This window comes from Salvelinus fontinalis, chromosome 31, assembly GCF_029448725.1.
Source record: "Salvelinus fontinalis isolate EN_2023a chromosome 31, ASM2944872v1, whole genome shotgun sequence".
NCBI classification, from domain to species: Eukaryota; Metazoa; Chordata; class Actinopteri; order Salmoniformes; family Salmonidae; genus Salvelinus; species Salvelinus fontinalis.
This window is the reverse complement of record NC_074695.1, coordinates 3601723-3616432: the sequence shown is the minus strand read 5'-3', so window position 1 is coordinate 3616432 and position 14710 is coordinate 3601723. Positions and strand designations below refer to the sequence as shown.

The following is a 14710-nucleotide window of genomic DNA, read 5'->3' as shown; positions in this document are numbered from 1 at the left end:
ACGTGTACTCACATTGCAGATAGAGTTCTGACATGTACTCACATTGCAGATAGAGTTCTGACATGTACTCACATTGTGGATAGAGTTCTGACGTGTACTCACATTGCGGATAGAGTTCTGACATGTACTCACATTGCGGATAGAGTTCTGACGTGGACTCATATTGTGGATAGAGTTCTGACATGTACTCACATTGCAGATAGAGTTCTGACATGTACTCACATTGCAGATAGAGTTCTGACGTGTACTCATATTGTGGATAGAGTTCTGACGTGTACTCACATTGTGGATAGAGTTCTGACGTGGACTCATATTGTGGATAGAGTTCTGACATGTACTCACATTGCAGATAGAGTTCTGACATGTACTCACATTGCAGATAGAGTTCTGACATGTACTCACATTGCAGATAGAGTTCTGACGTGTACTCACATTGCAGATAGAGTTCTGACGTGTACTCACATTGCAGATAGAGTTCTGACGTGTACTCACATTGCAGATAGAGTTCTGACATGTACTCACATTGCAGATAGAGTTCTGACGTGTACTCACATTGCAGATAGAGTTCTGACGTGTACTCACATTGCGGATAGAGTTCTGACGTGTACTCACATTGCAGATAGAGTTCTGACATGTACTCACATTGCAGATAGAGTTCTGACGTGTACTCACATTGCAGATAGAGTTCTGACATGTACTCACATTGCAGATAGAGTTCTGACGTGTACTCATATTGTGGATAGAGTTCTGACGTGTACTCATATTGTGGATAGAGTTCTGACGTGGACTCATATTGTGGATAGAGTTCTGACATGTACTCACATTGTTGATAGAGTTCTGACGTGTACTCACATTGTGGACCCTGCTACTTTCACTCAAACAGGGGAGGGGCTACACCCTGCAGCTGTCACTCAAACAGGGGAGGGGCTACACCCTGGAGCTGTCGCTCAAACAGGTGAGGGGCTACACCCTGCAGCTGTCACTCAAACAGGGGAGGGGCTACACCCTGGAGCTGTCGCTCAAACAGGGGAGGGGCTACACCCTGGAGCTGTCGCTCAAACAGGGGAGGGGCTACACCCTGCAGCTGTCACACAAACAGGGGAGGGGCTACACCCTGCAGCTGTCGCTCAAACAGGGGAGGGGCTACACCCTGCAGCTGTCGCTCAAACAGGGGAGGGGCTACACCCTGCAGCTGTCACTCAAACAGGGGAGGGGCTACACCCTGCAGCTGTCACACAAACAGGGGAGGGGCTACACCCTGCAGCTGTCACTCAAACAGGGGAGGGGCTACACCCTGGAGCTGTCGCTCAAACAGGGGAGGGGCTACACCCTGCAGCTGTCACACAAACAGGGGAGGGGCTACACCCTGCAGCTGTCACTCAAACAGGGGCGGGGCTACACCCTGCAGCTGTCACTCAAACAGGGGAGGGGCTACACCCTGCAGCTGTCGCTCAAACAGGGGAGGGGCTACACCCTGCAGCTGTCGCTCAAACAGGGGAGGGGCTACACCCTGCAGCTGTCGCTCAAACAGGGGAGGGGCTACACCCTGCAGCTGTCACACAAACAGGGGAGGGGCTTCACCCTGCAGCTGTCGCTCAAACAGGGGAGGGGCTACACCCTGCAGCTGTCGCTCAAACAGGGGAGTGGCTACACCCTGCAGCTGTCACTCAAACAGGGGAGGGGCTACACCCTGCAGCTGTCACTCAAACAGGGGAGGGGCTACACCCTGCAGCTGTCACTCAGACAGGGGAGGGGCTACACCCTGCAGCTGTCACACAAACAGGGGAGGGGCTACACCCTGCAGCTGTCACTCAAACAGGGGAGGGGCTACACCCTGCAGCTGTCACTCAGACAGGGGAGGGGCTACACCCTGCAGCTGTCACTCAAACAGGGGAGGGGCTACACCCTGCAGCTGTCACTCAAACAGGGGAGGGGCTACACCCTGGAGCTGTCACTCAAACAGGGGAGGGGCTACACCCTGCAGCTGTCACTCAAACAGGGGAGGGGCTACACCCTGCAGCTGTCACTCAAACAGGGGAGGGGCTACACCCGTCACTCAAACAGGGGAGGGGCTACACCCGTCACTCAAACAGGGGAGGGGCTACACCCGTCACTCAAACAGGGGAGGGGCTACACTTTTCGGTGATTCAAATACGTGAATGAAAACAGAGGGAAAAACGTAAATTCAACAACAAGTACATTGTGTTTAACTTTGCTATCAGTTGGCAGTTTATTTATACCTTTAAAATCCCATGCGTTCTGTTTGAAATTGTGCGGATTTCCGTCGGAACTATGAGTGTGCGCATTACTTATGGGTCTGCGTGGGAAGTGTTCAGGGCTGAAGGGTTAGGGTTGAGTGTCAGAGGTCAGGGGTTAGAGTTAGGGTCATCGTACCTTATCCGCGGGAAGAGTTAGGGGTCAGAGGTTATGGGTCAGGGGTCATACCTCATGCGGGTGAAGAGTTCAGGGCTGAAGGGTTAGGGTTGAGTGTCAGAGGTCAGGGGTCATACCTCATGCGGGTGAAGAGTTCAGGGCTGAAGTCCTCATAGAGCTCCATGTTTCCTTTCAGCTTCAGATGGGTCAGTCCCCCCAGACCACCCACAGGAAGTGACGTCAGACTGTTCTCACTCAGGTCCCTGTAAAAGGAGGGGGAATTTAGTCATGTTTAAAATGATTATGAAAACACTTACTGTTAAATCCACAAACATATTCTGTGCTCCTTGCATGTTTGTAAGTGTCATGCCATTTGTTCTCTGCTAATACAGTGGCTTTGGATCTAAAAAAAGGGATTCCTTCTAAAGGAAGGGGTTTCCTTCTAAAGAAAGGGGTTTCCTTCTAAAGAAAGGGGTTTCCCTCTAAATAAAGGGGTTTCCTTCTAGAGAAAGGAGTTTCCTTCTAGAGAAATGGGTTTCCTTCTAGAGAAAGAGGGTTTCCTTCTAGAGAAAGGGGTTTCCTTCTAGAGAAAGGGGGTTTCCTTCTAGAGAAATGGGTTTCCTTCTAGAGAAAGGGGGTTTCCTTCTAAAGAAAGGGGTTTCCTTCTAAAGAAAGGGGTTTCCTTCTAGAGAAAGGGGTTTCCTTCTAGAGAAAGGGGGTTTCCTTCTAAAGAAAGGGGTTTCCTTCTAGAGAAAGGGGTTTCCTTCTAAAGAAAGGGGTTTCCTTCTAGAGAAAGGGGTTTCCTTCTAGAGAAAGGGGGTTTCCTTCTAGAGAAACGGGTTTCCTTCTAGAGAAAGAGGGTTTCCTTCTAGAGAAAGGGGTTTCCTTCTAGAGAAATGGGTTTCCTTCTAGAGAAAGGGGTTTCCTTCTAGAGAAATGGGTTTCCTTCTAGAGAAAGGGGGTTTCCTTCTAAAGAAAGGGGTTTCCTTCTAAAGAAAGGGGTTTCCTTCTAGAGAAAGGGGTTTCCTTCTAGAGAAAGGGGGTTTCCTTCTAAAGAAAGGGGTTTCCTTCTAGAGAAAGGGGTTTCCTTCTAAAGAAAGGGGTTTCCTTCTAGAGAAAGGGGTTTCCTTCTAGAGAAAGGGGGTTTCCTTCTAGAGAAATGGGTTTCCTTCTAGAGAAAGAGGGTTTCCTTCTAGAGAAAGGGGTTTCCTTCTAGAGAAAGGGGTTTCCTTCTAGAGAAAGGGGGTTTCCTTCTAGAGAAATGGGTTTCCTTCTAGAGAAAGGAGTTTCCTTCTAGAGAAAGGGGTTTTCCTTCTAAAGAAAGGGGGTTTCCTTCTAGAGAAAGGGGGTTTCCTTCTAGAGAAATGGGTTTCCTTCTAGAGAAAGGGGATTTCCTTCTAGAGAAATGGGTTTCCTTCTAGAGAAAGGGGGTTTCCTTCTAGAGAAAGGGGTTTCCTTCTAGAGAAAGGGGTTTCCTTCTAGAGAAAGGAAGGGGTTTCCTTCTAGAGAAAGGAGTTTCCTTCTAGAGAAAGGGGTTTCCTTCTAGAGAAAGGGGGTTTCCTTCTAAAGAAAGGGGTTTCCTTCTAGAGAAAGGGGTTTCCTTCTAGAGAAATGGGTTTCCTTCTAGAGAAAGGGGTTTCCTTCTAGAGAAAGGGGTTTCCTTCTAGAGAAAGGGGGTTTCCTTCTAGAGAAAGGGGTTTCCTTCTAGAGAAAGGGGTTTCCTTCTAGAGAAAGGGGTTTCCTTCTAGAGAAAGGGGTTTCCTTCTAGAGAAAGGGGTTTCCTTCTAGAGAAAGGGGGTTTCCTTCTAGAGAAATGGGTTTCCTTCTAGAGAAAGGGGGTTTCCTTCTAGAGAAAGGGGTTTCCTTCTAGAGAAAGGGGTTTCCTTCTAGAGAAAGGAAGGGGTTTCCTTCTAGAGAAAGGAGTTTCCTTCTAGAGAAAGGGGTTTCCTTCTAGAGAAAGGGGTTTCCTTCTAAAGAAAGGGGTTTCCTTCTAGAGAAAGGGGTTTCCTTCTAGAGAAACGGGTTTCCTTCTAGAGAAAGGGGTTTCCTTCTAGAGAAAGGGGTTTCCTTCTAGAGAAAGGGGGTTTCCTTCTAGAGAAAGGGGTTTCCTTCTAGAGAAAGGGGGTTTCCTTCTAGAGAAAGGGGTTTCCTTCTAGAGAAATGGGTTTCCTTCTAGAGAAAGGGGGTTTCCTTCTAAAGGAAGGGGTTTCCTTCTAGAGAAAGGGGTTTCCTTCTAGAGAAAGGGGTTTCCTTCTAGAGAAAGGGGTTTCCTTCTAGAGAAAGGGGTTTCCTTCTAGAGAAAGGGGTTTCCTTCTAGAGAAGGGGGTTTCCTTCTAGAGAAAGGGGTTTCCTTCTAGAGAAAGGGGTTTCCTTCTAGAGAAAGGGGGTTTCCTTCTAGAGAAAGGGGTTTCCTTCTAGAGAAAGGGGTTTCCTTCTAGAGAAGTGTTTCCTTCTAGAGAAAAGTGTTTCCTTCTAGAGAAAGGGGTTTCCTTCTAGAGAAAGTGGTTTCCTTCTAGAGAAAGGGTGTTTCCTTCTAGAGAAAGGGGTTTCCTTCTAGAGAAAGGGGGTTTCCTTCTAGAGAAATGGGTTTCCTTCTAGAGAAAGAGGGTTTCCTTCTAGAGAAAGGGGTTTCCTTCTAGAGAAAGGGGGTTTCCTTCTAGAGAAATGGGTTTCCTTCTAGAGAAAGGGGTTTTCCTTCTAAAGAAAGGGGTTTCCTTCTAGAGAAAGGGGGTTTCCTTCTAGAGAAATGGGTTTCCTTCTAGAGAAAGGGGTTTCCTTCTAGAGAAAGGGGTTTCCTTCTAGAGAAAGGAAGGGGTTTCCTTCTAGAGAAAGGAGTTTCCTTCTAGAGAAAGGGGTTTCCTTCTAGAGAAAGGGGTTTCCTTCTAAAGAAAGGGGTTTCCTTCTAGAGAAAGGGGTTTCCTTCTAGAGAAACGGGTTTCCTTCTAGAGAAAGGGGTTTCCTTCTAGAGAAAGGGGTTTCCTTCTAGAGAAAGGGGGTTTCCTTCTAGAGAAAGGGGTTTCCTTCTAGAGAAAGGGGGTTTCCTTCTAGAGAAAGGGGTTTCCTTCTAGAGAAATGGGTTTCCTTCTAGAGAAAGGGGGTTTCCTTCTAAAGGAAGGGGTTTCCTTCTAGAGAAAGGGGTTTCCTTCTAAAGAAAGGGGTTTCCTTCTAGAGAAAGGGGTTTCCTTCTAGAGAAAGGGGTTTCCTTCTAGAGAAAGGGGTTTCCTTCTAGAGAAAGGGGTTTCCTTCTAGAGAAGGGGGTTTCCTTCTAGAGAAAGGGGTTTCCTTCTAGAGAAAGGGGTTTCCTTCTAGAGAAAGGGGGTTTCCTTCTAGAGAAAGGGGTTTCCTTCTAGAGAAAGGGGTTTCCTTCTAGAGAAGTGTTTCCTTCTAGAGAAAGGGGTTTCCTTCTAGAGAAAGTGGTTTCCTTCTAGAGAAAGGGTGTTTCCTTCTAGAGAAAGGGGTTTCCTTCTAGAGAAAGGGGGTTTCCTTCTAGAGAAATGGGTTTCCTTCTAGAGAAAGAGGGTTTCCTTCTAGAGAAAGGGGTTTCCTTCTAGAGAAAGGGGGTTTCCTTCTAGAGAAATGGGTTTCCTTCTAGAGAAAGGGGTTTTCCTTCTAAAGAAAGGGGGTTTCCTTCTAGAGAAAGGGGTTTCCTTCTAGAGAAAGGGGTTTCCTTCTAGAGAAATGGGTGTCCTTCTAGAGAAAGGGGGTTTCCTTCTAGAGAAAGGGGTTTCCTTCTAGAGAAATGGGTTTCCTTCTAGAGAAATGGGTGTCCTTCTAGAGAAAGGGGGTTTCCTTCTAGAGAAAGGGGTTTCCTTCTAAATAAAGGGGATTTCCTTCTAGAGAAATGGGTTTCCTTCTAGAGAAAGGGGGTTTCCTTCTAGAGAAAGGGGTTTCCTTCTAGAGAAAGGGGTTTCCTTCTAGAGAAAGGAAGGGGTTTCCTTCTAGAGAAAGGAGTTTCCTTCTAGAGAAAGGGGTTTCCTTCTAGAGAAAGGGGGTTTCCTTCTAAAGAAAGGGGTTTCCTTCTAGAGAAAGGGGTTTCCTTCTAGAGAAACGGGTTTCCTTCTAGAGAAAGGGGTTTCCTTCTAGAGAAAGGGGTTTCCTTCTAGAGAAAGGGGGTTTCCTTCTAGAGAAAGGGGTTTCCTTCTAGAGAAAGAGGGTTTCCTTCTAGAGAAAGGGGTTTCCTTCTAAATAAAGGGGATTTCCTTCTAGAGAAATGGGTTTCCTTCTAGAGAAAGGGGGTTTCCTTCTAGAGAAAGGGGTTTCCTTCTAGAGAAAGGGGTTTCCTTCTAGAGAAAGGAAGGGGTTTCCTTCTAGAGAAAGGAGTTTCCTTCTAGAGAAAGGGGTTTCCTTCTAGAGAAAGGGGGTTTCCTTCTAAAGAAAGGGGTTTCCTTCTAGAGAAAGGGGTTTCCTTCTAGAGAAACGGGTTTCCTTCTAGAGAAAGGGGTTTCCTTCTAGAGAAAGGGGTTTCCTTCTAGAGAAAGGGGTTTCCTTCTAGAGAAAGGGGGTTTCCTTCTAGAGAAAGGGGTTTCCTTCTAGAGAAAGGGGGTTTCCTTCTAGAGAAATGGGTTTCCTTCTAGAGAAAGGGGGTTTCCTTCTAAAGGAAGGGGTTTCCTTCTAGAGAAAGGGGTTTCCTTCTAAAGAAAGGGGTTTCCTTCTAGAGAAAGGGGTTTCCTTCTAGAGAAAGGGGTTTCCTTCTAGAGAAATGGGTTTCCTTCTAGAGAAAGGGGGTTTCCTTCTAAAGGAAGGGGTTTCCTTCTAGAGAAAGGGGTTTCCTTCTAAAGAAAGGGGTTTCCTTCTAGAGAAAGGGGTTTCCTTCTAGAGAAAGTGGTTTCCTTCTAGAGAAAGGGTGTTTCCTTCTAGAGAAAGGGGTTTCCTTCTAGAGAAAGGAAGGGGTTTCCTTCTAGAGAAAGGAGTTTCCTTCTAGAGAAAGGGGTTTCCTTCTAAAGAAAGGGGTTTCCTTCTAGAGAAAGGGGTTTCCTTCTAGAGAAAGGGGTTTCCTTCTAGAGAAAGGGGGTTTCCTTCTAGAGAAAGGGGTTTCCTTCTAGAGAAAGGGGGTTTCCTTCTAGAGAAAGGGGTTTCCTTCTAGAGAAATGGGTTTCCTTCTAGAGAAAGGGGGTTTCCTTCTAAAGGAAGGGGTTTCCTTCTAGAGAAAGGGGTTTCCTTCTAAAGAAAGGGGTTTCCTTCTAGAGAAAGGGGTTTCCTTCTAGAGAAAGGGGTTTCCTTCTAGAGAAAGGGGTTTCCTTCTAGAGAAAGGGGTTTCCTTCTAGAGAAGGGGGTTTCCTTCTAGAGAAAGGGGTTTCCTTCTAGAGAAAGGGGTTTCCTTCTAGAGAAAGGGGGTTTCCTTCTAGAGAAAGGGGTTTCCTTCTAGAGAAAGGGGTTTCCTTCTAGAGAAGTGTTTCCTTCTAGAGAAAAGTGTTTCCTTCTAGAGAAAGGGGTTTCCTTCTAGAGAAAGTGGTTTCCTTCTAGAGAAAGGGTGTTTCCTTCTAGAGAAAGGGGTTTCCTTCTAGAGAAAGGGGGTTTCCTTCTAGAGAAATGGGTTTCCTTCTAGAGAAAGAGGGTTTCCTTCTAGAGAAAGGGGTTTCCTTCTAGAGAAAGGGGGTTTCCTTCTAGAGAAATGGGTTTCCTTCTAGAGAAAGGGGTTTTCCTTCTAAAGAAAGGGGGTTTCCTTCTAGAGAAAGGGGTTTCCTTCTAGAGAAAGGGGTTTCCTTCTAGAGAAATGGGTGTCCTTCTAGAGAAAGGGGGTTTCCTTCTAGAGAAAGGGGTTTCCTTCTAGAGAAATGGGTTTCCTTCTAGAGAAATGGGTGTCCTTCTAGAGAAAGGGGGTTTCCTTCTAGAGAAAGGGGTTTCCTTCTAAATAAAGGGGATTTCCTTCTAGAGAAATGGGTTTCCTTCTAGAGAAAGGGGGTTTCCTTCTAGAGAAAGGGGTTTCCTTCTAGAGAAAGGGGTTTCCTTCTAGAGAAAGGAAGGGGTTTCCTTCTAGAGAAAGGAGTTTCCTTCTAGAGAAAGGGGTTTCCTTCTAGAGAAAGGGGGTTTCCTTCTAAAGAAAGGGGTTTCCTTCTAGAGAAAGGGGTTTCCTTCTAGAGAAACGGGTTTCCTTCTAGAGAAAGGGGTTTCCTTCTAGAGAAAGGGGTTTCCTTCTAGAGAAAGGGGGTTTCCTTCTAGAGAAAGGGGTTTCCTTCTAGAGAAAGAGGGTTTCCTTCTAGAGAAAGGGGTTTCCTTCTAAATAAAGGGGATTTCCTTCTAGAGAAATGGGTTTCCTTCTAGAGAAAGGGGGTTTCCTTCTAGAGAAAGGGGTTTCCTTCTAGAGAAAGGGGTTTCCTTCTAGAGAAAGGAAGGGGTTTCCTTCTAGAGAAAGGAGTTTCCTTCTAGAGAAAGGGGTTTCCTTCTAGAGAAAGGGGGTTTCCTTCTAAAGAAAGGGGTTTCCTTCTAGAGAAAGGGGTTTCCTTCTAGAGAAACGGGTTTCCTTCTAGAGAAAGGGGTTTCCTTCTAGAGAAAGGGGTTTCCTTCTAGAGAAAGGGGGTTTCCTTCTAGAGAAAGGGGTTTCCTTCTAGAGAAAGGGGGTTTCCTTCTAGAGAAATGGGTTTCCTTCTAGAGAAAGGGGGTTTCCTTCTAAAGGAAGGGGTTTCCTTCTAGAGAAAGGGGTTTCCTTCTAAAGAAAGGGGTTTCCTTCTAGAGAAAGGGGTTTCCTTCTAAAGAAAGGGGTTTCCTTCTAGAGAAAGGGGTTTCCTTCTAGAGAAAGTGGTTTCCTTCTAGAGAAAGGGTGTTTCCTTCTAGAGAAAGGGGTTTCCTTCTAGAGAAAGGAAGGGGTTTCCTTCTAGAGAAAGGAGTTTCCTTCTAGAGAAAGGGGTTTCCTTCTAAAGAAAGGGGTTTCCTTCTAGAGAAAGGGGTTTCCTTCTAGAGAAAGGGGTTTCCTTCTAGAGAAAGGGGGTTTCCTTCTAGAGAAAGGGGTTTCCTTCTAGAGAAAGGGGGTTTCCTTCTAGAGAAAGGGGTTTCCTTCTAGAGAAATGGGTTTCCTTCTAGAGAAAGGGGGTTTCCTTCTAAAGGAAGGGGTTTCCTTCTAGAGAAAGGGGTTTCCTTCTAAAGAAAGGGGTTTCCTTCTAGAGAAAGGGGTTTCCTTCTAGAGAAAGGGGTTTCCTTCTAGAGAAAGGGGTTTCCTTCTAGAGAAAGGGGTTTCCTTCTAGAGAAGGGGGTTTCCTTCTAGAGAAAGGGGTTTCCTTCTAGAGAAAGGGGTTTCCTTCTAGAGAAAGGGGGTTTCCTTCTAGAGAAAGGGGTTTCCTTCTAGAGAAAGGGGTTTCCTTCTAGAGAAGTGTTTCCTTCTAGAGAAAAGTGTTTCCTTCTAGAGAAAGGGGTTTCCTTCTAGAGAAAGTGGTTTCCTTCTAGAGAAAGGGTGTTTCCTTCTAGAGAAAGGGGTTTCCTTCTAGAGAAAGGGGGTTTCCTTCTAGAGAAATGGGTTTCCTTCTAGAGAAAGAGGGTTTCCTTCTAGAGAAAGGGGTTTCCTTCTAGAGAAAGGGGGTTTCCTTCTAGAGAAATGGGTTTCCTTCTAGAGAAAGGGGTTTTCCTTCTAAAGAAAGGGGGTTTCCTTCTAGAGAAAGGGGTTTCCTTCTAGAGAAAGGGGTTTCCTTCTAGAGAAATGGGTGTCCTTCTAGAGAAAGGGGGTTTCCTTCTAGAGAAAGGGGTTTCCTTCTAGAGAAATGGGTTTCCTTCTAGAGAAATGGGTGTCCTTCTAGAGAAAGGGGGTTTCCTTCTAGAGAAAGGGGTTTCCTTCTAAATAAAGGGGATTTCCTTCTAGAGAAATGGGTTTCCTTCTAGAGAAAGGGGGTTTCCTTCTAGAGAAAGGGGTTTCCTTCTAGAGAAAGGGGTTTCCTTCTAGAGAAAGGAAGGGGTTTCCTTCTAGAGAAAGGAGTTTCCTTCTAGAGAAAGGGGTTTCCTTCTAGAGAAAGGGGGTTTCCTTCTAAAGAAAGGGGTTTCCTTCTAGAGAAAGGGGTTTCCTTCTAGAGAAACGGGTTTCCTTCTAGAGAAAGGGGTTTCCTTCTAGAGAAAGGGGTTTCCTTCTAGAGAAAGGGGGTTTCCTTCTAGAGAAAGGGGTTTCCTTCTAGAGAAAGAGGGTTTCCTTCTAGAGAAAGGGGTTTCCTTCTAAATAAAGGGGATTTCCTTCTAGAGAAATGGGTTTCCTTCTAGAGAAAGGGGGTTTCCTTCTAGAGAAAGGGGTTTCCTTCTAGAGAAAGGGGTTTCCTTCTAGAGAAAGGAAGGGGTTTCCTTCTAGAGAAAGGAGTTTCCTTCTAGAGAAAGGGGTTTCCTTCTAGAGAAAGGGGGTTTCCTTCTAAAGAAATGGGTTTCCTTCTAGAGAAAGAGGGTTTCCTTCTAGAGAAAGGGGTTTCCTTCTAGAGAAAGGGGGTTTCCTTCTAGAGAAATGGGTTTCCTTCTAGAGAAAGGGGTTTTCCTTCTAAAGAAAGGGGGTTTCCTTCTAGAGAAAGGGGTTTCCTTCTAGAGAAAGGGGTTTCCTTCTAGAGAAATGGGTGTCCTTCTAGAGAAAGGGGGTTTCCTTCTAGAGAAAGGGGTTTCCTTCTAGAGAAATGGGTTTCCTTCTAGAGAAATGGGTGTCCTTCTAGAGAAAGGGGGTTTCCTTCTAGAGAAAGGGGTTTCCTTCTAAATAAAGGGGATTTCCTTCTAGAGAAATGGGTTTCCTTCTAGAGAAAGGGGGTTTCCTTCTAGAGAAAGGGGTTTCCTTCTAGAGAAAGGGGTTTCCTTCTAGAGAAAGGAAGGGGTTTCCTTCTAGAGAAAGGAGTTTCCTTCTAGAGAAAGGGGTTTCCTTCTAGAGAAAGGGGGTTTCCTTCTAAAGAAAGGGGTTTCCTTCTAGAGAAAGGGGTTTCCTTCTAGAGAAACGGGTTTCCTTCTAGAGAAAGGGGTTTCCTTCTAGAGAAAGGGGTTTCCTTCTAGAGAAAGGGGGTTTCCTTCTAGAGAAAGGGGTTTCCTTCTAGAGAAAGAGGGTTTCCTTCTAGAGAAAGGGGTTTCCTTCTAAATAAAGGGGATTTCCTTCTAGAGAAATGGGTTTCCTTCTAGAGAAAGGGGGTTTCCTTCTAGAGAAAGGGGTTTCCTTCTAGAGAAAGGGGTTTCCTTCTAGAGAAAGGAAGGGGTTTCCTTCTAGAGAAAGGAGTTTCCTTCTAGAGAAAGGGGTTTCCTTCTAGAGAAAGGGGGTTTCCTTCTAAAGAAAGGGGTTTCCTTCTAGAGAAAGGGGTTTCCTTCTAGAGAAACGGGTTTCCTTCTAGAGAAAGGGGTTTCCTTCTAGAGAAAGGGGTTTCCTTCTAGAGAAAGGGGGTTTCCTTCTAGAGAAAGGGGTTTCCTTCTAGAGAAAGGGGGTTTCCTTCTAGAGAAATGGGTTTCCTTCTAGAGAAAGGGGGTTTCCTTCTAAAGGAAGGGGTTTCCTTCTAGAGAAAGGGGTTTCCTTCTAAAGAAAGGGGTTTCCTTCTAGAGAAAGGGGTTTCCTTCTAAAGAAAGGGGTTTCCTTCTAGAGAAAGGGGTTTCCTTCTAGAGAAAGTGGTTTCCTTCTAGAGAAAGGGTGTTTCCTTCTAGAGAAAGGGGTTTCCTTCTAGAGAAAGGAAGGGGTTTCCTTCTAGAGAAAGGAGTTTCCTTCTAGAGAAAGGGGTTTCCTTCTAAAGAAAGGGGTTTCCTTCTAGAGAAAGGGGTTTCCTTCTAGAGAAAGGGGTTTCCTTCTAGAGAAAGGGGGTTTCCTTCTAGAGAAAGGGGTTTCCTTCTAGAGAAAGGGGGTTTCCTTCTAGAGAAAGGGGTTTCCTTCTAGAGAAATGGGTTTCCTTCTAGAGAAAGGGGGTTTCCTTCTAAAGGAAGGGGTTTCCTTCTAGAGAAAGGGGTTTCCTTCTAAAGAAAGGGGTTTCCTTCTAGAGAAAGGGGTTTCCTTCTAGAGAAAGGGGTTTCCTTCTAGAGAAAGGGGTTTCCTTCTAGAGAAAGGGGTTTCCTTCTAGAGAAGGGGGTTTCCTTCTAGAGAAAGGGGTTTCCTTCTAGAGAAAGGGGTTTCCTTCTAGAGAAAGGGGGTTTCCTTCTAGAGAAAGGGGTTTCCTTCTAGAGAAAGGGGTTTCCTTCTAGAGAAGTGTTTCCTTCTAGAGAAAAGTGTTTCCTTCTAGAGAAAGGGGTTTCCTTCTAGAGAAAGTGGTTTCCTTCTAGAGAAAGGGTGTTTCCTTCTAGAGAAAGGGGTTTCCTTCTAGAGAAAGGGGGTTTCCTTCTAGAGAAATGGGTTTCCTTCTAGAGAAAGAGGGTTTCCTTCTAGAGAAAGGGGTTTCCTTCTAGAGAAAGGGGGTTTCCTTCTAGAGAAATGGGTTTCCTTCTAGAGAAAGGGGTTTTCCTTCTAAAGAAAGGGGGTTTCCTTCTAGAGAAAGGGGTTTCCTTCTAGAGAAAGGGGTTTCCTTCTAGAGAAATGGGTGTCCTTCTAGAGAAAGGGGGTTTCCTTCTAGAGAAAGGGGTTTCCTTCTAGAGAAATGGGTTTCCTTCTAGAGAAATGGGTGTCCTTCTAGAGAAAGGGGGTTTCCTTCTAGAGAAAGGGGTTTCCTTCTAAATAAAGGGGATTTCCTTCTAGAGAAATGGGTTTCCTTCTAGAGAAAGGGGGTTTCCTTCTAGAGAAAGGGGTTTCCTTCTAGAGAAAGGGGTTTCCTTCTAGAGAAAGGAAGGGGTTTCCTTCTAGAGAAAGGAGTTTCCTTCTAGAGAAAGGGGTTTCCTTCTAGAGAAAGGGGGTTTCCTTCTAAAGAAAGGGGTTTCCTTCTAGAGAAAGGGGTTTCCTTCTAGAGAAACGGGTTTCCTTCTAGAGAAAGGGGTTTCCTTCTAGAGAAAGGGGTTTCCTTCTAGAGAAAGGGGGTTTCCTTCTAGAGAAAGGGGTTTCCTTCTAGAGAAAGAGGGTTTCCTTCTAGAGAAAGGGGTTTCCTTCTAAATAAAGGGGATTTCCTTCTAGAGAAATGGGTTTCCTTCTAGAGAAAGGGGGTTTCCTTCTAGAGAAAGGGGTTTCCTTCTAGAGAAAGGGGTTTCCTTCTAGAGAAAGGAAGGGGTTTCCTTCTAGAGAAAGGAGTTTCCTTCTAGAGAAAGGGGTTTCCTTCTAGAGAAAGGGGGTTTCCTTCTAAAGAAAGGGGTTTCCTTCTAGAGAAAGGGGTTTCCTTCTAGAGAAACGGGTTTCCTTCTAGAGAAAGGGGTTTCCTTCTAGAGAAAGGGGTTTCCTTCTAGAGAAAGGGGGTTTCCTTCTAGAGAAAGGGGTTTCCTTCTAGAGAAAGGGGGTTTCCTTCTAGAGAAATGGGTTTCCTTCTAGAGAAAGGGGGTTTCCTTCTAAAGGAAGGGGTTTCCTTCTAGAGAAAGGGGTTTCCTTCTAAAGAAAGGGGTTTCCTTCTAGAGAAAGGGGTTTCCTTCTAGAGAAAGGGGTTTCCTTCTAGAGAAATGGGTTTCCTTCTAGAGAAAGGGGGTTTCCTTCTAAAGGAAGGGGTTTCCTTCTAGAGAAAGGGGTTTCCTTCTAGAGAAAGGGGTTTCCTTCTAAAGAAAGGGGTTTCCTTCTAGAGAAAGGGGTTTCCTTCTAGAGAAAGTGGTTTCCTTCTAGAGAAAGGGTGTTTCCTTCTAGAGAAAGGGGTTTCCTTCTAGAGAAAGGAAGGGGTTTCCTTCTAGAGAAAGGAGTTTCCTTCTAGAGAAAGGGGTTTCCTTCTAAAGAAAGGGGTTTCCTTCTAGAGAAAGGGGTTTCCTTCTAGAGAAAGGGGGTTTCCTTCTAGAGAAAGGGGTTTCCTTCTAGAGAAAGGGTGTTTCCTTCTAGAGAAAGGGGTTTCCTTCTAGAGAAAGGAAGGGGTTTCCTTCTAGAGAAAGGAGTTTCCTTCTAGAGAAAGGGGTTTCCTTCTAAAGAAAGGGGTTTCCTTCTAGAGAAAAGGGTTTCCTTCTAGAGAAAGGGGTTTCCTTCTAGAGAAAGTGGTTTCCTTCTAGAGAAAGGGTGTTTCCTTCTAGAGAAAGGGGTTTCCTTCTAGAGAAAGGAAGGGGTTTCCTTCTAGAGAAAGGAGTTTCCTTCTAGAGAAAGGGGTTTCCTTCTAGAGAAAGGGGGTTTCCTTCTAAAGAAAAGGGTTTCCTTCTAGAGAAAGGGGTTTCCTTCTAGAGAAAGGGGGTTTCCTTCTAAAGAAAAGGGTTTCCTTCTAGAGAAAGGGGTTTCCTTCTAGAGAAAGGAAGGGGTTTCTTTCTAGAGAAAGGGGGTTTCCTTCTAGAGAAAGGGGTTTCCTTCTAAAGAAAGGGGTTTCCTTCTAGAGAAAAGGGTTTCCTTCTAGAGAAAGTGGTTTCCTTCTAGAGAAAGGGTGTTTCCTTCTAGAGAAAGGGGTTT

At 45.5% G+C, this 14710-nt stretch overlaps 1 protein-coding gene across 1 annotated transcript in view; it reads right to left on the bottom strand.

The window, feature by feature from the left end:
• Positions 1 to 14710, bottom strand: part of LOC129829431 (leucine-rich repeat-containing G-protein coupled receptor 6) — a 132779-nt gene that overhangs the window by 17717 nt on the left and 100352 nt on the right. Inside the window, exon 17 of the mRNA XM_055891124.1 lies at positions 2511 to 2636. Coding sequence (XP_055747099.1) covers positions 2511 to 2636 — 126 coding nt within the window. The remainder of the gene's footprint in view (positions 1 to 2510; positions 2637 to 14710) is intronic.